The 25,561-nt window shown below is 26.2% G+C and overlaps 1 protein-coding gene across 9 annotated transcripts in view; it reads right to left on the reverse strand.

The window, feature by feature from the left end:
- Window positions 1–25,561, reverse strand: part of LOC135929441 (GATOR1 complex protein NPRL2-like) — a 63,376-nt gene that overhangs the window by 14,296 nt on the left and 23,519 nt on the right. For 4 of the 9 annotated variants that reach the window (XM_065466018.1, XM_065466020.1, XM_065466019.1 and 1 more), the window contains 2 exons: window positions 15,694–15,787; window positions 8,529–8,646 (listed from right to left, as the gene is read on the reverse strand). In XM_065466018.1, coding sequence (XP_065322090.1) covers window positions 8,529–8,646; window positions 15,694–15,787 — 212 coding nt within the window. Of the gene's footprint in view, window positions 1–1,635; window positions 2,206–2,252; window positions 2,447–3,222; window positions 3,308–4,684; window positions 4,728–8,528; window positions 8,647–15,693; window positions 15,788–25,561 lie in introns of those variants that run through there. The other 5 variants (XM_065466021.1, XM_065466024.1, XM_065466025.1 and 2 more) reach the window with 5 other exon arrangements.

The raw sequence follows: 25,561 nt of genomic DNA on the forward strand, positions 1-25,561 counted from the left end.
ATTGTCATAATCGTTCATTTTAAAGTATAGATTATAATCTATTTTTACCATATGTTTATAAAATTCAAAATCTTAAGATAATATTTATAGGATGATTGTGTCATATTGATAAATACTATTCATATGGTTTTTAAGTTCTTTTTAAATAAATCTTAGAATTCAGACTCAGCAAGATTTCGCCTTCTTATGCTAATCAAGAATTTTTATGAATTAAATAAACAATATTCATTTTTTACTTAATCATATTTTATAAATAAAAATAAATTCATCCTGCACAAATTCATTTAACTAATAATTTTGATAGATTAACATTATATGTAGAAATTAATTCTTTAATAACTTTAGAAATTACTAAGGTTGAGTTCAATGGAATTCTAATCTTTATATATACTAGCAAATCATATTGATAAATGAAAACAAATATTATATGAGTAAATTTATTTTACGAATTAGAATTTTAAATACTTTAATTATTAAAGAAATTATTTTTAGCTATTTGTCAAAATATTCCTAAATTTCTGAATATACATTTATATTATATCTTATTTTATCATTTATGTATTTTTGAACAGTAGGTTCAAGGAATGCACCGATATCACATTATTATATATAATACCGATACCCTAACCTAAGTCATCTACACGTTATCGGCGATACAACCGATACCCGTGATCAGAGTGGTTAACATTCCTTCTTAAACGAACTAGCTCCAATGAAGGATTGCTGCTCCTTTGATTTTTTTTTATAATAAATTAAACAAAACATAATCATATTTACCTATACATTTTAGTCGAAGATAATTTGCCCTTAACATAAGCAAATTTTCTTTGAATCTGATAAACAACCACACTTTTCCCCTAAAATTAGTGATATACAATGAACTATTAATGATTAACTAATTTATTTGATATATTGGGTTTCCAATTTAAAAGGATAACGCTCCAATAAAAAAAGGAAAAGAGTCAAACATGAAAGGAAAGGATTGGATCAAAAAAGGAAATGCGCCAGAAAAAGAAAAAGTCGAATCAAAAAAGGAAAAGGATAAAAACAATGAATTATACTATCATTGCTGCTCTCACGATTGCAGGAATATTCATATTGGATTCTTGATGGTCCCTGTAGCAAATTTTGATTATATAATCAATATAAATATAGGAACGAATTTTAAACGAATATCGAATATCAGATCGGATCGGTAAAAAATATGTGGATCGTCATAGCTCTAATATTTTAAAATAATTATATAATAAAATTTAGTCAAATTTTTATTAATATTTTAATAATAAATTATCAAATAATTCGTTTTATTTGAATAATTAGTATTCGTATTAGAACAAAACCGTAATTTACTCTTTATATTATTCGTTACTATTCGATTAGACTTTTTTGAACAGACCTATTAAATATAGATGATTAATAGCATTTAAAAATGTAGCAATAAAGAATTAATGTCAGTAGCGGGGGGGGGGAGGCAAAATGTGCTTGGTAAACTTAAGAAATTTTCCCTGTCCGGGCCTAAATTTCGATCTTGGCATGATTTAATCTATTTCCTCTATATTTTAGTGTTATATATTAAATTCTAATAAAATTTAAAATAAAAATATTATTAAAAAAATCTAAAACAAAATATTTGCTTCTTAAAATTATTCATTTTATTGTTTTTTAATTTTCATGTTTATAATGATAATTTCACCATATTAACAGAATAAAGTCAAATAATTATATGCATCAATATAATCATTAATACAAGATTTAAAATAAAATTAGAAAATTATTAATATCTCCCTCCCCCCATAAAAATATAGGGCAAGCCTATGCGAAAGATAGCCGTAGTTAATGTGCTTGCCAATATTTTACAATTTGTGAGATCAATGGCAGTGCTTACTTTTTAAAAATAATAAAAATAGCATTTTAATATCTTATATACTATAAATAAACATTAATGCATTATAATGTGGTCAAGTTATTATTTATGGTATTTTTAACATGAAGTACTATGTTTATAATTATAGCAATAGCAAATAAGCAATTTTTCATCCAAAATATAGGCAAAGCTTTTTCTAAATATCTAGTCATAGTAGAATAACCGTATCATATGAGGAATTATAGTAGTGGAAATTTTGTGTTTTATAATAGCTCATGCATAAAATATAATAATATTGGAAAATTTTTTGCAAATTAGGTCCAGATCCTTGTGACTTATATCTAAAAATAATCGTAAATTTTTTTTATAGCTCATTATCATTAATTACTATTTTTGCAGCATATCCCATCAAAGTCAGCTCTACCATCTATATATAACATATTGTTGTATAAGCTATTTCTGTTGTCATTTTTATTTTGTATCCCTGGGTTGAAATTGAACTTATATTTAGAGTTAATTAGTATAGGATATTTTTTAACGGGACTAATTAATCCGTGAACTAATCCAAACTGTATCAATTTTCTATGTTATATAAATAAGAATTTAGAAAAGATTAAATTAACTTTAGTGGTGAATATATGCACTGTAAAAGATTTAGCAGTAAGAATAAATGTTCAGTCAGAAATGTCCTCAGTTAAATTTTTTTATATAAAAAAATAGTTTTTTGAAATTGTTTATTTTATTTAGATAATTTTTGCAGAATATTTATTGATCATTTCTTATATAATTATTTATAATTCTTAGCTGCCTATTATTTATGAATTTAGTGATAATTTTTAAAATGAATGGTTCTGGATTTTTGATCCAATCCAACTAAATAAAGAGATAAAATTATATATAATTTCACGAAGTTCTTTTGATTTGTGATGAAGAGAACGTTGATGAAAATTATATGTATTAGCTTTACCTTCAGATTATACCTACAATACATTATTCGTATTTGATTAAAATAATTCTATTGTATTCTTGTGAATAATAAAAACATAATTCAATTTAATAAATTAAAGTCTTTATATTTTCAAAAATGAATATTTATTTTTTCAAGTTTTCTTATGCGTGAAAATTATAAAACAATTTAAAAAGTATTCATAGATGTAGAAATAAAGTAAAAAAATAAAATGTTCTGTATAAGTTTTAATATTTATGAATAGTTTCGAATATTTACGAATAATGTCTTATATAGATAAATTTTGAATAATATGAAGAAAATCATATTATACGAATATTTCTATCGAAAAATGGATAAAAAACTATTCGACGAATAATATATTTTCCATATTTGTATTCAATTAGAATTTCGCAGTCGTAAAATTGGAATAGAATATCGAATAATTCGTTTTAGGTATATTTCAAATATCGCTGTTAAAATCGTTAATGATATTCCTACATAGAAGTTAAAAGTAATTAATTTTGGACAAAGTATATTCCACAATTATTTAAGAGACAATATTTTTACAAAAAAATGAATAGGCAAAATATAATCGCAGATATTAAAAGATTTATCGATTAAATAATACTAAAAACATAATTTGTCATTATCAAGAAAATATTCATCAAAAGAAACAATCTTAGATTTTGTCTACATCCGACGCTTATAAATATTTTTAATAGCAATGAAAATTACAAATATTGATTTTAAAACGAAAAGCCTGCATTCATGTATATACTAATTTTTCAAAATTAAAGAGGATAGAAATTGCAGATATTGTTTAAGATATATATGCCAAACGTATTAAATCATATTATAATGTGAAATAATAATAAAAATTACTAGGGTTGTGCCGATATTAAATATCGGATAGGATCGGTACCGATATTTAACGTTTTCCAAAATATCGGATGGTGCCGATATCTGTTAAACCCCGATCCGATCCTTTTACTAAAATGTAATTCTTAAAACTTTTGAGTAATGAAACTTTGAATTATTATTACATCATATTTATTATTTTTTTAATATAAATTTTTTTTAAAAATTTTAAAAAAATATATTTAAAAAAATAATAAATTTTTCCGAGTTTCAAATGAGTTTCTATTTCACATTAATAATATTTTCTAAATAATTTTTTTTTTAAACAATGCAAATGTTATTTATTTCTTTAAATAGATTTAAAAGTTTTTTTATAAAAATAGAAAGGAACACCCAAAGTTTTATTTATTTTTAAAACTTTAAAAAAATAACACCAATTTTATATTTATACTTTAAATAAAGGAATTATTTTAAATATGGTTTCTGAATTATGGAAATATTTTGATAAAGATAAAGAGAATTTTGCAAAATGCGTTATCTGCGGAATCCTAATTTCACGGGGAGAAATAATGAAAAATTCATTTAATACAACAAATATTCGGAAACATTTAAAGCGATTCCATCAAACGGAATTCGAAGAGCTAATACAAAAAGAACGAGAAATATTAAAAAAACAAATCAAATTTTTAGAAAAAGAGTCCCGAAAGTCAGCCAACAATATCAGCCATTCTTAATAAAACTAATATTTGGAAATATTATGATCCTTTGCATGAAAATCTAGAAGCTCTTATATTAATTTTAAAAAATCTAATATAGGGGAGACCGGGGCGATATTGTCTATAAAAAAATTGAGAGGCTGTGAAAAGTAGGAGAAGTAACTTATCAAAATGATTTTAATGTTATTTTATTCTTTATATAATTATCTACGGTAGAAATTAATATCTAATAAAAAAATATAATATTTTTTTAAATTTAAATTAAAAAAATGAAAATTTAAATTTTATGAAAAACACCTGGGGTAGCTATTATCCTTTCACGTTGCTTGTCATAGCGCTTCTTTATTTTTAGATTTTTAAAAAATTTTTATATAAAAGTGTTGATTCTAAGTAAATAAATAAAAATAAATTGTTAAATTTATTAGGGTTCATCTATATCACATATGTCATCCGGAAGTACTTGTCACTTAAATCTGTTATATAATTATAAAAAATAATTCAATCATCTTCATATTGTCACTAGTGGTCCTAGAATTTTATAAATTTAGTTGATATTTTTTTTCAAAATAATCCCTGCTTAAAAATGGCTAATACGCACCTCGCCAAAACCTGCCCCAGCTCTTAACAATTAATTAAAATATAATTTTAAGATATTAAATTACCATAAATTGTGTCAATATTTTTATATATGATAAAATGGAGATTTTTTTTATCATTTAGAATTAATATTAAGTCCAAACAACGTTTATTAAAAAAGTTATTAGTGAAAATGTAACATTTTAAAAAGTTACTTTGGGTATGTTGAAATTTAAATTTGCATTTAAAATTTTTCATGAGCATTTGTCCGAAACATTTTTGGACCTACTTATGCACCTTATTAAAATACATATTTGGCTTAAATTTCAAATCTTAAACTTTATTAATTTTTAAATTATTTGAGAAGGTAATACCTACCCCGGGAACACATTAACCCCGGTCTCCCCTATTATTATTTTATATGTTAAATATTACAATTTATAAACCAACATAAAATGGATATATTATTATATTTATTTTATCTATTATAATATAGGTGAAATGTGCCATGAATGGCCATGTTTTTGCCTTTTTGAAAAAAGGGTATTAAAATTTATGTTTAACAAACAAATTTTATTAATCAATCAAAGCTCTATGTATAATACTTTATGAGCTAAATGAGATTATGTGAAAGTTGTTTTTCTGGCCAGTCAATACATACTATGTATACTATGTATTGACTGGCCATATACTATGTGTTGGTCATAATATATTATTTAAGAATTTTATTATAAATATGAAATACTTGTTATGTTAATGTTTCTACATTTTTTAGTTATATAAAAAATTAATTATGCACTAATTTAATTAGTATTAAAATCTAATTTATTACCACATTTATAATGATAATATTATAAATTAATATCTTAATTATTATTTTACTAAACATTCTTAAGCTTGTTCATCATTTTATTACACCAAATGTTGATTTAAAAGGGCTTTTCATTTTAATATGTGAATGTGCGAATTGTGGCCAATCAATACATGGACAGTCAATACTCACCTCTCTATTATTATTAAGCGCTTTTAAATGTCTATTAAATAAAGCTTTTAAAGTCTAATTTTTTGTGTGAATAATGCTAAATGCCTAAGGATAATATTTATATAAAATATCAGTAATCTAAATTAGTAATATTTTCACCAAACAAAAAAATGTATAACGTGATTTTTCCAGAAAGAGGTAGTAAAAACAGTTTATTTGAAATATTTTTTTATTGAATTGCTCTATTCAATAAATGAACTTATGTAAGGTACATATCATAAATATAAACATTTTGACCAATTTTGAGAGAAATTGGTCCAATAAATAAAAAGTTAAAGGGTGGTGGCCAGTCTTCACACATGGCCATTTATGGCACATTTCCCCTAATTTTTTTAAAATTATTGTTGAAATAAAAAAATTAAATTAAATGCATAATTCTTTTGCGTAAAAAAATATTGAAATTACATTTGGTTCAAAGAGGGGTGGTGCAAAATCAATATAAATATCGGATCGGTTTTGAATCAATATCGGAAAATATCGGATCGGATCGGGAAAAATATGTGGATCGGGACAGCTCTAAAAATTACTATTAATTTTTATACTATAGTATGAAAATATTATATATGTTTTTTATACCCTTAATGGTTGCAGATATGCTAAATTTTCTATTTAGGATTTTTTTGCCTGATTTTCTTAACTCTTTAAAGTCCTGCGAGCTAATTTGACATCATCATATTGCATGTTATTTTTTAACGTTTAAAACCGCTAAATGATTTAATTTAGCATTTTAAAATAAATATTATCATGTAACTTTTGACTATGATTTTTTCAAAATTACTTAATTTTACCTGTTATTTATATATATTTTAATTGAAGAATTCTGAAAACTGTTTATTTAATAAAGAAGACAAAATAATCTAGTATGTCATCATGAATTTATATTTTATGATCCCAAATTAATTCATTGGGAATTTAATAAATTATTTTATTAAAAATGAATTTATATATTTTATTTTTATAGATGTCAAATAAAATAATTATAATTGAAGTTGATATTTCGGAAACAGATATTGATGATAGTGAGGATAATTATAATCATCCAATTGATAATATGGATATAGATTAGCCCACAAATGCACTCCACATAGAACTTGATAATATTCATGAAGGACCTAGTATTCCTAATCTCAATAGTAATTGGGTAATAATATTGAATTATTTGATACATTTTTTTTAAAAATTTCTAATCCTCCAAATATTATTCCAATACCATATTAAATTTTAAAATGTTTTTGGATGATGATATTATAGATAATATTGTTGAAGAATCAAATTATTTTGCGTTCAAAAAGGTGATAAGACTTAAAGAAATAGTTAACGGCTCATTTTGAGCCGATTTTTTAAAACGGCTAACTCAATATTTTAGCCAGAAAATTATAGCCTAAGCCTCGAGATTTAGATAATATATGCCTAGACCTTTGTTCCTTCTATGAGCAAAATCTTGAGGCTTGCGTAATATTTTTCTTGACGAAATATTGAGTTAGCCGTTTTTAAAAATCGGCTCAAAACGAGCCATTTAACAACACTAATTGGTACCATACGATCCAATCGAATAAAAGGTTGCAATTTGAAAAGCGATCGCGATCTCAAGAAAAAGGGGAGAGGTAGTTTCGACTACAAAAGTGGCACTAATAATAATACAATAATTATCATATTGACAACAAATTTGTTCATGTTATATCATCTTTGAATGGTATAAACCCAATATAAGATGTGAGGCGATGGTTCTTGACGGAAAAAAAAATTTATTCAGATCTCTAGGCCTTGTATTTAAAAAAAATATAATAAAGGAATGGGAGGGGTAGATTTACACGATATGCTAATGGAATGCTAGTGTAGATATCAAAGGTATAAGGTTAATGAAACTCCTAAAAAATAAAAAGGATCTAGGTTACCAAATGATAATATCAGTCGTTAAACACAGAAGCTTCCAACAGTCAAAAATGTGTAAGCTGTGTTAGCGCATATTCAAAAACTAAGTGTGAAAAATGTGAAATTTATTTATGCTTTAACCAGGATAGAAATTGTTTTAAAACATTTCATAATAAATAAATAAATACTTTTTATATATGCATTGAGCTCAATGTCAATTTTAACATGATTTTTTTTTACCTGTGTATTATGAAGCAAAAATTTTACATCTTTGGTTATAAATGAAGATTTTTTATAAAAAATTTTTTGTATTTAAAAAAGTCGAGCTTTGAAGGGTTAAAATAAATTTGGACCTTAAAATAGAATTTGAAAAAAAGCATTTTTATCGCCAAAGAAAGGCAGACTTATTATGTTAGATTTACTTAGAAACTATTTACATGTCAATGTAATACTGGATTAAGATTTAAACTGTAATATGGAATGTAAACTACTTCGTAGTATATATTTTTTTTAATTTAGAAGAATATTTTTAAGCTCAGCTTTGCGTTTGATGAGACTAAATTATCAAACCATCATTCATCTTATCTAATACCAATAAGCAATATTTAAACAATCATATTAAGTAATATTAAAAATGGTATATATAATTACTTCTCATTGAACTTCAATAAACGTGGGTTAAATACTTCGTTAATATTTTGAATTGAATCGGTATGATTAAAGGCTGAATAATATAGAAGGACATCATGTAATTGAGGTTGTTTATTTTCTGTCATTTATAAATATAAAGGCCAGGAATTAATTTTACACTGGAAAATACTTTTTTAAATTGGCCATCAAAGTATAAGTAAATACTCTTATCTTTACTATTCGTAGGACCGTGCTAGAACATTTGGTGGCCCGGGGCAAAAATAAATTTGGTTGTTCTATAAGAACTTCTAATTACATTTTGTTCTAAAAAATCATCAAATAACATACTAGATTTTCCTTATTATAATGAAATTTAAAGTAAAAATATCTATCAAGTAATATTTATGCAATATATTTTAAGTACAATAAAGCTAATTTGCAAAAAAATGACTTTAGTAAACATTTTTTAAATTACAATTCACTTTTAAATGACAAGAAATATAACTATATGCCCCTTAAATAATATAATTTTATTGCCAAGGCCATTGTCCCATCGGTTGGCCCATTTGCACGGGTCTAAGTATCCATCTATATACTGTTAACATTTATTAGTTTTTTCAATTAGGAATATTAAATTTAAACATGGAATAATAAAGGATATTTGTTTTTTTATTGCAATGAAATTATTTTTCTAGAAGAGAAAAAAATTGTTTTGAAAAGCGAATCTATAGAAGGTTTGGAAAAACATTTTTTAGAAAAAAATCGTTTTGATATAAGAAGTTTTTGGAAAAATATTTTTTGGAGGAAAAAAAATGGTTTTGAATAACTAAAAAATAGGAAAAGGTGGGTCTAGGCTATATTAAGGGTAAAGGGATTGTGGAATTTGGGCGTAAAGTAATTGTGGAATTTGCCGTAAATAGGGGAGACCGAGATAAAGAGATTGACGAGGTAACAATATTGCAAACAACTTTTTAACCCTTGACAAAGATTTTTAATTTAGGGTGAAGATGTATTTTTATATCTAATTTCTTACCTAAGTTCATTTTTAAAAAAACTTACCTGGGTTTTATATATTTTGCCAAAAAACAATTTTTCACATAAAAATTATAAAAATCATTCTCTAGTATATTTTGCTTTTAGAAAAATATACATATCCTCAGGGTCAGGATTTAAAATTAAGCGCACATGTAATAATTTTATTGAAGACAAAATATAATTTTTATAAAATTTTAATTTATATAAATATTATAGTGACCAAATCATTTTATTTATTTTAAAATAGGATATATACACTAAATAATAATATATACATTAAAAAACAAATAAGGATATATTAAAAATTAATTTAAAAAATATACATATGTATAAAAAAGAACTGAGAAAAATGATTGCCTAGTGTATTGGTAACGATTGTTATGGTTGGTGAGGCCAGCATATTATTTTTTTTAGGATTTCAGCCTTTTCAATGGCAGAAAATGAGAGGCTGGACTTTGCTGCAAAATAGACAGGTATAGTCCCAAACGAGCGGGAGACCATTAGTCCAGGGAATGTAGGACATCCCATCAGGACGTATGGCGTTTTCATTAGAGCCCACTGGTTCGAGGGTGGATGGAATATTATCTTTTTGAGGGCAGCTGGGATAATGTTGTTGATTGATTTTTGACACGGTTGCGTCTATGGGAGAATTTGCAGTGCAAGGGATGGTAAGCTTTCGATTCAATAGAATGGCCACAGTCGATACAAATGGAGGGAACCATAGCATTACAGCCAAGGCGGAGGGCTATGGAAATGCGTAGCTGTTTACCAGTCAAGAGGAGGCCAAGATTGGAACTAGGATGGCTTCCAACAATTCGTAACCTGAGTTTGCATATAACACTAAATTATTGGGATTGTCTTCAAAGGGCCTGTTCGAAATTAGGTATTCAACTGAAAGGGCGATCAGAGGAGCATCCCAGTCTTTTTGAATGCTGGAGGTAGGACGACAAAGAGTGGATGGACAATTGCTGTCCCACAAGGTGAAGGCCTGAGAAAGGTCAGTATCTAAAGGAGTGGATCCATCATCGAGATTGAACAGCCAGACGTTTTTTTATAAAATTGGCTTTAAAAACTAGCCTCAGTTTAAATTCTCATACAATATAATAGAATAAAATTTTTTTATTGAAAATACTAATTGTACTGTGCATAAAATATTAAAGCAAGTTTTTATAACTTCTTATCAAATACAATATTATACAAGAAATTTATTAAATATTATAATTATAATTCGATTTTTAATTTTCGTAGGAAATTTGCCAATTCATCAATTTCGTTTGTCGTTGGAACCAAATTTCTGTGGATATTTAACAGAGCTAACCTATTTAGCCCAGATTCGGAAGTAGTATTTCGTAAATAAGTTTTCAACCTTCTCAAGTTGGAAAAGGTCCTTTCATTCGTACATGTTGTAATAGGCAAATATGCAAGAATATAAAACAACACCATAATATTTGAAAATTGAGCCAAGATTTCCTTACATCGATTGAGCGCATCATTAACATGCTGTAAAATAGCCAAACGTAGTAAATATTTATACCACAATTCGAATTGACTGATTGAATTGATTTTAATATCAATATCATGGGAATAAAATTTTGCTAAATATTTAATTTTACCAATAGTGGCATCAAAAAATGAAGGGTTTTTAGGTAATATGAAGATAAAGGCTTATTTTTATCTAAAAACCGTACTTTAATTTGTGATAAAAAAGTATTTAAGAATGGGATGAAAATGTATATTTTACAGTTGAGTCAACATTTACATTTCATCAATTGCCTAAGTGCTAGACCAGGTTTAATTAGTGTTATATCATAAGATTTAGCTTTCGATTCAACGTCTAAATAAATATTATAATAATATTCATCTACATTCATTTTTATTTACCTGTTCATATACATTTTCCGCCAAATCAATAACCTGAACCAAATCTAAATTTGGATTTTGTAAATTTCTACAAAGTAGTGAGCTGTAGGAAAATAATTTATTAATGCAAATAACTGTAAAGATAAACTCTGATTGATATTGCTAAAATTTTACGAAAGGGGGGGGGGGTGGCTGGTAAAATTTTTATTAGCTTAAGATATTTATGAAAACAGTCATATTTGCGATGGGAATGAAATTTCCCCTTCTCGCCCCCTCCATTGGTTACGTGCCTGAATAGAACTCTTAAGAGATTTCCACTCATGATTGATCCGAAGCCTCTGGTCTTCTATCTCAATGGGCTTATATCAATTATATCAAATTGTATTTTAATTTATGAAATATTTAATAAAGATATACTAAATAAATATCTACAGTCTTTATGTACTAATATAGTGGCTGCTAAAAATTGTGATTTAACCATTAATATATTTAAAAAATAAGAGAAGTGATACTCTGTTGATTTGATAAGAATTAAGGCTGAGAAACCTATATCAAAATTTTAACTCATCCCTCAAAAATCATCAGGATACGTAACGCCTATAAATCTTCAGGATTGTTTTGTCGATACCAAATTGCAATTTGATTATGAAAAATACTTCAATAATAATTACATAAAAATAATTATTATGTAATTATTGATCACTTTGTAGATCGTTTTTAGATAGAATCACACAAAATGATTATAATCTTCTATCATGTTTGAGTACAATGTCCCGGATAATTTGATATCAGATAAAATGACCCATTAGAATCATTATCAAACTTTATGGAAGCAATACATCATATGAAATGAAAACAGCAATGATTATTAACTGCAGAAGTTAAAGAAGCATAATTTTGAAAATATCGTAAATATTATGTATAAAAAAGTATTATCTTGCATTTAAAGAATTGTATACAGGCGCGTATGCAGCGGGGGGGGGGGCAGGGGGACAAATCCCCCCCCCCAAAGCCAAAAAATGCAGATGCCGGATTATATTTTTCAAAAATATTATTGTTAATATTAATTTATATTTGTTAATATTTATTCTTATCTCATATATACACATATATATATATATGTATATATATATTTTATTTATCACTTTCATCTACTAAGTTATTTTATCAATCAATTTCGATTTCAAGTTTTCCTTGACGTAATTTACCTATTATTTTCAAATTTTAGTGACGTAATATTTATCTAAATTTCTAATAAAATAATAATTATCTCTGAAACTCCTTGTCCAACAGGGAGAAAAAAATTGCAAGCTTGTCCAACGAGATCGAGTCTCCGCCACAGTAACAGCTATTTTGGAGTTAGAAGAGCTGATTATTAATGCTATTACTGAAATATCACAATGGCTTGAAAGAAATATTTCCTCAGAAGCAAAAAAATTATTGGATTCAATACTTATTCCAAATTTTTTTTCTCATTAGAATGTATTATTTAATTATACAACTATTTTATGTAATACTTTTAAAAAGATAACATTGACTTGATTAAGAAGATGAGAATAGCGGAGAGCATTTTATTAGAACTCAAGGAAATAGAGCTAGTGTTGTTGAAGAATTTCATATTTTATATGTTATTGTTGAGTCAAAAGCGCTATACGTGTTAAATATTTGTCCCCCTCGACTTGCAGCAAGTAAGCTCATCATCAAAACATTAATATAGGATCAGTATAAGAGTATTATAAAACAAATGTCCCCTCTCCCAACCTTTTTCATATGGTGATAGAAAAAAAATATAAATATTTGTTATATTTTTATCATGAAGATGTTAAAATATCTTATGATGCCTTATTAGCTGAATAACTATGATTAAAAGATTAACTATGGTTGATACAGTCCCAAAAAATGCTATGGATGCTTTTTATTTCAAACACATTTTAGATTATACTCCCAATTATTAAAATGGTTATATATATATTAGCAGCTCTTTAGTAAACTAATGAGAGAACATTCACTTTTTTAAGAAGAATAACAGAGCCTTGCAGTACCATTTGCAGGACCAGGCCCACATTTTATTTTAAAATTTTTTCCGGCCCGGGTTTTTTTAAAAAAATTTTCAGGCCCGGCCCGGCTGGCTTAGCCCGAATTTTTTAAAATAAATTATATTTATTTTTGATATTTATAGCTAATAATGGCGATTTCAAATATTTGGTTTTAAAATATACAACTCGGCTCGGATATTTTTTCTTAAAAAATTTTCAGGCCCAGCCCGGGTGTTTTTAAAAAAAAAATTACGAGCCCGGCCCGGGTATATTTAAAAAAATTAAAATACGGTCCGGCTCAGGGGCCGGGCCTGCAAGTCTGTGAAAAACATACCTATGAAATACAACATCTGAAAGTAGATTGAATGATTTGGATCTTTTGAATATTCATAGACATTTAACGCCAAGCAAGGATTGATAATTGAAAAATTAGCTTAAAACATACAAAATACAATTATTCCTAAGAAACTTTTTGTGTATTAATTTATATTTACAACATTTAAATTTTTTATACTTTATATATTTTAAAAGCTCAAAAAATTCAAATTTCAATTTTGGGTCATTTAGGTGATTCATATCGTGGGTTATATTCACTTTATATTTTATGATTCACATTTAAATGCCGGTTTATATATATAATTTTTTTAATTCACATTAGTTTAAAATTGTGTATTAGAAAAGTTATTAATCCTAATAAATTTATGCTTAGAATTTTTAATTAAAAATATTATTTCTTAAAAAAATTTATTATCCCCCCCAGACCAAATTATTGCGTACGCGCCTGATTGTATAAATGCAACTCTACAGCAATCATCATGTAACAACGGCTGCTTATAAATTTTCATTATATACTAAAGAGAGTTCTATCGAGCACTAGAGAATCAATGAAAGATCGAAGTGAACAAAATATATTATTCATGGCTTATGGGAAAAAATAATATATAATTTAGTTCTTAATTCATTATATTAAAATTTTTTAGAAAAAATCGTCGTTTCAAATTTTTAATAAAAATAGTGTCCCATCACCTGCTAAAATATTCTGGCTACGGCCCTGGCCACATCTCCTAAATCTGAGCTCAAATTTTTAAAAGGCTATGCCGAAAACTTTTTTTTAAATCCGGAACCAGTCGTCAAATGGTACCTCTGCAGGTCTCTGATAATTATATTTTATTATTTAGATATCGTTTGTTATTATTGTTAAAATTTATTTTAATTTAAAAAGGTACATTATAACCAAATGATTAATTTATTTAAGCAACTGTAGTGAAATAATTTGATATGCAAAAAATATTAATAAAAAAAATTTGATTGCTAAAGAGAAATAAAAATTAAGTGAAATTTAAGAAATAAAAATTAGGAAAAAGAATCATAAAAGTCAAAAAAAGGAAAAGAATTGTTAAAAATGACATAAGAATAGAAAAGTGAAGAAGAATGACGGGAAAAATAAATAAATAATTTTTTTTAAATCAAAAAAGAATGATTAAGAATGAGAAGGAAGAATAGAGAATAAAAATGACTTAAAGAGATCGTAAAAGTTAGAAATAAAATAAGTACGAAAATAAAAAAACTAAAAATTTAAGAATAAGTAACAAGAATTTTATCCTTTTTGGATTGACACTTTTCCTTTTTTGATTGACATATTTCCTTTGTTTGAACCTTTTCTTTTTTTATTTGACACTTTTTTTGGATGGAATTTTTTCTAAGACTTTTTTTCCATTTTTGAAACTTTTCTTTTTTTTATCGAACCCTTTCCTTTTTTGATTCCTTTTTTGATTGGGACCTTTCCTATTTTGAATGGGAAATCCGGTAATGACAATTTTTTTAAAATATTTATATTAGTAAATTTAAAAAGATAACATTTAAATATTCAAAAACATAATTGTAGCAGAACCAATATTAATATATTAGTCACTATATTATTTCCATAAAATAAAAAAAATAGAAAATATACGAGCCGACAATTTAAGTCTTAAAATATTTTTAAGTAAAAAAAGAGTCCCTTTTCGGGTAAAGAGAGTATATTGTCAAGATTGGGGGCGATGGGGAGACACAAGATCATTATTGAAATTGAAAGTGGTGTAGGTAATTATGAAAAATCTTCATTTGAATAAAATTACAAAGTAGGGGAATGGGGTTTGGTGTAGGGAATAAAAAAAGAGGCTTTATATTTGAAAGGAGGTAAATCATTATTAACTTAGGGCGTATAGAAGTTACTGTGTATTGTGAGTGATATATTTAATATTATAAAATCTAACCATTGATTGATACATATTTAAGACATTCATTCTGAAGGTGTTTGTTGACAAAAAGTTTGTGAATGTCTGGCAAACAAGTGTAAACATTGCTGTACTAAACAAATAAAGATATTTAGTTTTAAAATCAAATATGACAAAAAAATTTATATTTATTTTATAGTGAAGATATTTAACCCGATTTTGCACCAAAAACAGCTTCGTTTTATAAACCTAGCAAATTTTTTTTATTTAATATAATTCTTTACCATTTTTTTTATTCACTTTTATAATATTTACCTCTATTTCCTTTTTACTTTAAAAAGCTTGATTTATATGAAAGACTAAAGCGAAATATGGGGCACAACGGGACCCAAATTTTATTGTCTAATATAAAAGTAGTTAAATTCAATTGCACTATAGATAATTATTATATGAATGAATGATAATGATATTTTGTGTCTTCATCTGCCAATTATAATTTTATAAAGATGTTGTTACTAAAAAAATTGAGCGAATTTTTTTCTTAACATATATTCGTTTAGATTTCTCAAAATTAAACATAATAAATTTTATCAAATCCAAGATTGCTCCTCTATCAAATAACAACTACTCTGCTTCAATAAAAAAAACGCATATCTTGATTTTTCCAAACGTAGTTATAAATAAATGTTAAATTTTTTTAAAGAGCCATTAATACATTAGAGTGCAATACAAATACAGAAACTTTAAAACATTTATTTTTCCAGCCATTTCAGAATTATGGCAAGATTAAATAATAAGTCATGATTTAATTAAAAACGATCACATAAAATCTAAAGAAGTAATGACATTTCTAGCACATAGGTCTTTATTAAATTGCTACTACTCTACCTCCACCTTCCTCTGGCACTATATTATATATATTCATATTCTAAAAAAAATACTTATAAATATATAAAATACACTTATCCAGGTTTATCGCACTTAGACTTCCCCAAATTTCTTTATTTTTAAGATGTTTTTCTTCTTGAAGTTTCGATTTGAAAAAAATTGAACATGGAAGATTCAATCGACGTTGAGATCGTGATTTATGAGTTGGGTAAAGAGTCCTGACAGGATAAAAACACCGATAGATTATATCAGGCGAGTAAAAATGCAGCAATTTGTCAGATACAAGACCATATTTATCAGCATCCCTGGGATTTTTATGTATGTTGGAAAAAATCAGTCCATCTTTAACCAAATTGGATATTGGCGGAAAAGTCATATTAAAATTATTCCATTCTCTTTCACAAAGTACCAGCCTTAAGATCAGTAGCAAATAAAGGATCTTGCAATATTTAAAAAAAATCATTTTATTTCTATTAGATTAGAATTCTATCAAGATATTAAAAAAAGGTTAGAGTATCTTATGACGCTGTTTGTAGTAAAAATATATTGTAACTAAATGGTTTGAGAGTCGTTGGATATGTATGCTATAAGGTTTGAAAATGAACTAATAGAAATTTAGATAATTGAGAAAAGGCACATATTTATATAAGTTTTTAATGTTATTGAGAAGAACAATCAAATAGTGGGGGGGGGGCGGAGGTGAGTGATAATCTATATGCAGTGGTACCAAAAAAATGTAATATGCGAATGTTTCATCATAAAATTGATTTTACAGCTCTTATTTGCATAGATTAAGTAAAAGCGCGATATGAAACTTCTAGATTAAATATCAATCATCCCAAATCTTCCAGTGATAGTAAAAACGAGATTCCAGGGTCAAAGATGTGAGAGCAATATCTCATGCTGCCGCAAGGCTATAGGAGGTCTTACACCTACCAATACAGGCAATTAAAATTCGAGTCAAATGACAGATTGAGAATATTTATAAAATGTTTTAAAAAAATCTGTTTTTATAATTTTTATAAAAACTAAATTATATCATACTAAGTTATTCTCCAAATTTATTTAAGTATCTAAATACAAAAATGTGGTATTTGTATCTACATATAGATATATTTTAGAGGCTTTATCTATCTTTAGCTACATTTTGATATAATTTTATTTTACATTTTTTTTATATTAAAAAAATTATATTTTAACTAATTCATTAATATTATAAAAACAAATCGGAGAAATATTTTATACAATTTAAAATTCATTCTTATTTCAAACTTGATTAGACTTAATACAAATGGACGAAAATTAAAAATAATTATTTGATGAAATATCAAGTTTATAACTAATTGTAGATAACCTCTGAAAAAATCAAATAATTAATTTGACAGCATTCCATAGAGGATATGATTATGTATATAATGATAAAATTTTTTACTCTTTCAAATGATATTTTTTTTAAATGAGTGTCAGGATTTCAGTATATATAAAGATTATCCCAATATAAAATTGTTATTCAAAAATTATAATAATAAACTTTCGTCAAGTAGGGAAGACCGGGGTGCATTTTGAAAATTTACCATAAAAATTTTAAACAAGAGTCAAACACAACAATTTACAGATCAATGTGTAGCCCCATCCCTCATCTACAAGATAAAATAGTGTAGCCCTCTACCTATAATATTTTAGGAGCTATGATTAGTTATGTCAAACTATTCATTTTCGCCATTTTACCCTGGGTACAGGGTAAATGGGTAAGCAGGTTAAAATAATATTTGATATATATTTGTTTTATTTAACAAATATTATAAATTTAAGATATATTTATGATTTTTATTTACAAACTAATCAATACAATAAGGACATGTAAAGTAATTATCATAATTAGCACATTTAGAATGCGCCCATTCAAGGCACATTGTCAATTTAAATACAAATAAATTTAATTACTTGTTTAGGCTTTAATCCCATAAATGACCTACTTGCTTCTGATATGTAGTCACATAATCTAGATTCTCTTCATTTGAAAATATTTATTTATGGTGATCTGAACTTTTAATACCATTTTTATATCTTCTTCTCAACGTTGGATATGGTATTTTATATTTCTTAGCAGACAAATTCAATGAAGTATTATTTGTTATTTTATGGCTATATCTATTATATTTACATCTCTGAATATTGTTTCTCTTTTATAATATCTCATTATTTGATTGATGCAATAAAAATTATAATAAATGAATGAAAAATTTAATGTGAATAATTATATATTTTAACCGTTTTACCCATAACAGCTTTACCCCAAGGTAACATATATTATAAAAACCGTTATTACGTGACTTCTAGTATAGCTATCGATGTCAAATAAATTTTATTTTATGCTAATACATTAAGGAACAAGTGTGCCAAATTTTGAATCCTAAGGTTAGAGAATAATTTTTATATTTTTTGGATAAAAAACAGTTTTTTGACAAAATATAAAAACCAGGTAAGTTTTTTAAAAAATGAACATAGGTAGGAAATTAGATATAAAAATATATCTTCACACCAAATTTAAAATCTTTGTGCTTAAGGGTAAAAAGTTAACATTGTTACCCCGTCAATCGCTTTACCCCGGTCATTCCTACCCCGCTAGAAAGATTTTTAGTGTGGTTTACAGATAAACGGATATGCCTTAATGGTGAAAATCTTGATAATGTCCTAAGGATTATTTTATATATGTATCAATAAAATCAAATATTTATTATTTATTAAATATTTTATATATGTATTATTAAAATCTAACAATTATTGTTTATTATTTAATTATGTATTTACACTTCCTAATGAACTGATATCTTTGTTGATCTAGCAATAAATCTCTGTCAATTTTAAAACAATTCAATAAAATTCCTAGATCAATGATTTCTGCAATTTTTATCAAAATCAATAAGGTCCAAAGTAATGAACATTCGAAGTTGGACAAAATTCGAATTTTCCAACATGTAAAAATTTATTATTTATTAAACTTTATAATTTGACAAAAACATGAAAACATCAACATTTAAAATTAATTTGAGTCAAATGGCCATTAGCTTGATACATGTTTTGAGAATCTACCTATTCATTGATTGCATAATCAACAATTCCTTGATCTAATCGATTCCATTTTTCTACAAGTTGCTGTTTGGGATGGTCAACGCGTATGTGGGCTTGACTGCAACGTGCACCCTAGCATTTTGCAGATTTACTGGTGGAGTTACTATAAATAGCTTTTTATTATGAACCATATGAAATGAACTAACCTCTGAAGGTATTAAAAGGTTGTTTCCTACCATATGTGCAATCGTATTCGCATCAGCTAGGTTTTAATTAGGTTCCTTTTTTAAGCATTTCAGTTGTAGCACTTTGTGGATAATCCGATTAACTAAAGTTTGCGGTATACCCATTTATCGGGATACTTGAATTCTTCTATGGGTGCCAGGTAGGTTTTCTTGGCTCAGTACTAGTGTTTTAATAGAAAATTCTCCATAGTACATGGGGTGTGAACTACCACCACCATACCGTTTTTCTCCGATGCGACATCAGTTTCTTTTAGGAAATACTTTCAAAAAATTTTTGGCTCCATAATGTTTTTCTGGTCTTAAATTTTTTAATTCAAGTCATCTTTACTGAAAACATTTTTTTTAATATCGACTGCTTTAAATGTAAGTTTAATAAAATATATATATTCACATTTTTGAGAGTTCGAATTTTTTTTGTCCAACTTTGAATATACATAACTTTGGACCCTGCTGATAGAATTTAATGAAATTTGCAAAAACATTTATAATATATCCCTCTCACAATCTATAAAATCTTATTGAATATTTTTTACAATTGACAAATTTATTGTTAAAAAAAATATAGCAATTGAAACACAGTGTAGATGAGATATCAACTCAATAAATTTTTTAGCTCAATTAGAAATTTGAATAACAAATAATTCCATACCTAATAGATAACTTTTTGGCCCGATCTTTTAATTTCGGAATTGAGAGAACATCATTAGAAAGGATCGAATTCAAAATTTTAGCATCCTAATGTCTAAAGTGCCAAAGATGTCTAACGTCTTTTATTATTAAGGATTTTTTAAAATAATAATGTTGCAATTTTTATTTTTTTCGCTTTCCGAATTTCTTTGAATTTAATATTTTAGTATTCACTTACATTATAACTAATATGTAAAAAAATTTAGATTTGGGACAACTACGGATTTTTTAGTTGTGATATTACAAAAAAAAATAAATGAATATTTTTTTAAAAAATAGATGGCGCTCCTACATAAAATAATTTTTTGGAAAATAATTATACATGAATAATAAGATTTTCCAGAATAAATATCATAAAATGAGAGTATTTAGCTACGGTCTTTTCCTTGTAAAAATTTAAATTTTGAAAAAAGTTATTTTATTAATTTTCAAATAATATTTTTTTGATGCTTGATAATTACGTTTTGCAATAAATTGTGAGTATGCCCAGTCGTCGTTGATAGATTCACTATTAAAAAAAAATTTGATATAAAGAGAAGATCTGGTGCCGCTGGATAAACAAAAGAATTTCCTCTTCCTTTAAGATGAAAATATTTTGCACAAATCCTAACCACCAATCGCATTCTTACAAACAGGTCACATCTAATTTCATGAATCAACAGATCCTCAATCAAAAGTTTTTCACATGAATTTACTATATTCTCCATATTAAACGCCTGCGAATTGGAAGATATTTTGGAATTGAGCTTAATTAAACCAATTGAAAACACTGCGTGAATTTTTTGTATCCTAGGTATTGAGATAGTTATTAAATCTCTCCCTTAGCCTTAACTCTTCTGCTACATATTCTGGTATAATGACATAAGAAAAATTTATACGCTCTCCCGCATATTTATAAAATTGTACAGGTATAAATTTGATTTGAATAAGGTCTTAAGTTTGTCTTGGCAACTAACTTTGGATTGTTATATCTAGATATTTTGGCTATCTTTTTTTTGATAATTTTTTTTTAATAGGAGATATTCTAATTTCGTTTAAAGTAATATTGTATCTATTTATGTGGATGCTGTAATGATATTATTTATTTAATATTCGCTGTCAGAATTTATATTTAAATTTTCTAAATAATTTTGTGATAAACATTTAAGACATATATCATAAATATTATGTTCCGCTTCAATGTTATGAAATTAAGTCATCCATGTCATAACTTTGGACAGATTCTTTTTATAATTAATTAGATTTTTTAAAAGGATTACATTAAAAATAATTTTATGAAAAATATATAATTAATATCGAAATATTTGTAAAATCGAAATTAATTAATAGCAGAGCAGGTACATGAAAACTGGCTTTTTATCTTTCAACAATTAATTATTTATTTTCTTGCAGGAGATCATAACTATCTTTTTATGAAATTTAATCTAAAAACAACTAATTTTTACAAATTAGCCTATCAACGGCGACTTAAATAATATTTCTTTATATTAATACTGGAAAATCTTATTATTTAATTTAAAAAATAATATAATAAAATAATTTTAACGAAAATGAATTATTTTTGAAAAAATATAAATTGAATTTTTAATCGCAATAACTAAAAATCTTTTGCAAGAATAATAAAATAATAATTTCAAAAAAATTCGGATAGCGAAACCCTTGGAGCTCTAGGGTTCATAATTCAAAACGTAAATAAAAACCGCGCATTATTATTTTATAAAAATCTTATATTTAATAAAAGGCCTTTTATAGTTACTATTTTTAATATTTTGAACTTACCTCGATTTTAAAAATTCGTTTTACGAAAAAAGTTATTTTCGGCACTTTTGACCATTTATATCTCAGGTATTAATACAATTGGATTCGATGCTTTCTAATGATGTTATATCAGTATGCAAAATTCTCAAAATTAAAAAGGTCGGGCCAAAAATTTATCGATTTATGGAATTACCGTAAAATCCTATACACAAGTATAATAAAAATTGTAATTGAGTATATTTGTAAGATTTATCTAGATACGTTGTAAGAAATCTGAACGCTGATGAAAACGGCCTTACTTTTACATTTTTGAAGAAAAGGAAATTCATTCTTTACTTGTTTTAAAGGGTAAAGAGTTACTTTTTTTAACTTGAAGAAACATCATAATATATGGTCAATTGTAATTTTTTATTATCTTCTTGTATATATATATATATATACTATTCTATATTATTCAATTTATAATATAAATATGCTATATTATTGTATAACAAATATATTATCGAATAACGTTGAATATTATAACCTTTTAAAATATATGAAAAATAGCATATCTTATTTCCCACCAAGTTCAAATTAGTCTATTAATATTTTGTTTACATTCGTTCTCTCGTTGATGTCGATTTTGAATTCTTTCTTGACTTGGTTTAATTGTTTCTACTATTTTATCTTCTCCTAATTTTATATTATCATAATTGATTCGGGTTCAACTTCGTAGTTGGCTGGCGTCTTTTTCTTCTAAATTATAAGAAATATCCAAACTAAATCGTTTTCTCCAAAATGAACTGGTTAGGATAACTATAGAAGTTTCTAATTATAATAGAAGGTTCGACCCAGTCCAATAAAGTATTTAGTCTCCTTCCCATAAATTGTTTTGCTGCTTCGTTAATGATTGTTCTGAATTTCTATACGTAAATAGCACATCATTTAAGTATTTTTCCCCATTATTGGTTTGTTCTCTATTTGCGAAATATCGATTTTTGATAGTCTGAATGCATCTACTAAACCATTACTTCTCGAGTGATACAGTGTAATTTTTATATGTTGCATATTCTTGTATTTACACCATTTATCAAATTCATTTGAAATAAATTGTAGAACCATTGTCATACCATATCGAGTAACCCATTTTTCTAATCTATTTATTAAATTCTTACTTGTTGTACCACTATCGATCTCAATCCATTTTCAGTAAGCATCGATTCCCACCAGCCAACAAAATCCGTCCAGTGGGCAGAAAAATCTAATTTTTCCCAGGTGTGCGATGGCGGATTCCAGAGTATACGGCAACACCTGGTATATCTCAGCGTTGTTTTTGACATCCTACACAGCTGTTAACTTTTTCAACATCTTTATCTAATTATTCCACCATGCACCCGGATGCCCAGTATGCAATATATGTAAAACTCTAGTTTGAGGTGAGTACGGAATGATAATCTGCCATTCCAAAACAAATTAGCATCGTCATTTTCTATTTCATCTATTATTTTTCTAAAAGCTTGTAATTCTGGTGCTTGTTTTGTATATTTGTACCACTTATTAATATTTTTACTCTTCTTAAAATTAAATTTTTGCGGTTTCTTCTCTAAGTTCTTTTCTAGATAGTAATGTGTCATAAGTAAGATTTTTTATATAAATCATTCCATCATCATTTTTCTCTATTGGAGCGCCATCGTAATCATATGCAGATAGTTTATAGGCCTAACGTAATAATCGTTGATTTGTTAATAAACTTAAATCCCTTTCATTGCCATATATCTTTATTAGAGGTTTTTTGTTCGTATCATAAACTTACGTCCATACAAATAGCTATGAAATTTTTCTATGCCGTTTATTATTGCTTTAGCTTCTTTGTTTATTGTAGAATAATTATTTTCAGCGTCTTAATGTTCTTGAGGTGTATACGCTAATGGAAATTCGTCTCCGTTATTATATTATTGCAAAAGTACCGCTCCAAACCCTTGGTCAGATGCACCTGTTTCTAATATTAACTCGAGGTCCTGTTTAAAAACTGTATAGTATTTTATTCTGTTACTATTCCTTTTGCTCTTTCAAATAATGTACATCTTTTTTACAATTACATTTAACATTTTTACTAATTTTAATATGTAATTCGGCGATAATTAAATATAAGTTTGGTATGAACCGTGTATGATAGTTTAATATATATAAAAAAGGTTTTATCTCATGTCTATCTTTTGGATGGATATTTTTTTATTGCTATTATTTTCTTTTTATCTGGGTGTATTCCATTTTCATCTATTATGTATCCTAAAGATGATACTTTTTCTTTCATAAAATTTATTTTGCTTGTTATGACTTTTAATCCCGCATTTTGTAATTTTTTGAGGACTTGTTTAATATTTTGTACCATGTTTATCATTTTTATCAATGATTATAACATTGTCTAAATAAACTGCAGTATCTTTACAGCGAGCTAATAAATCGTTGAAATATTATTAGTGATATAGCTATAACTAAAGGTAATCTTAGCGGTAGTATCCATTTGGTATTAGCATAGTTAAAAATGCGATTCTTCGTCAATACTCATTTGTAGATATGCATCTTTTAGATCTAATGTTGTAAACTTATTTCAATTAGCGATCTTTGCGATTAATTCTTCAAACGTTGGTAGAATGTGATAATCTTTTAGTAAAAATTTATTCCATGTTACTTTGACCACATAATCGTAATTCACCTGAACTTTTGTGTACCGCTACCATGTACTCCAGTTTACTCTTGTTGTTGATGGATCTATTTTCTTTATTATGCTATTTTCTTCCAAACGTTTCAGTTCATTATCAATTTCTTTTTAAAGGCAAAGGTATTCTTGCTTGTAGAGCTATTGGTTTTGTATTTTCTTCTAAGTAGTTTTACTGGTTCTACATTTTTTTATTAATCCTAATTTATTAACATACACAGTAGCAAATTCTTTATATTTTTTTATCATCTAATTGAACTTTTAAATAAGCTTCTCCTATAATTTTTATTGTACTGTTTCCTTGTGTAGTTAAAGTTCTAAACATTCTAAGTTTTGACCTTCCAATTTTATTCCATAATGTTGCATTAATGATTGTTACTGCTGAGCCTGTATCATATTCCATTTTAATTTCGTGTTTGTTTATTAATACCATAATTAATAGGTGCTGTCCATATTTGTAGACTTTATTGAGAAATCTGAATCATCGTAGTTACTATTGCAATTTGTACCATAAACTTTCCCCTCATTTTTACAACACACGGAAAAGTGGTTTAAT

This window comes from Gordionus sp. m RMFG-2023, chromosome 5, assembly GCF_954871325.1.
Source record: "Gordionus sp. m RMFG-2023 chromosome 5, tfGorSpeb1-WG-v2, whole genome shotgun sequence".
NCBI lineage: Eukaryota > Metazoa > Nematomorpha > Gordioida > Chordodea > Parachordodidae > Gordionus > Gordionus sp. m RMFG-2023.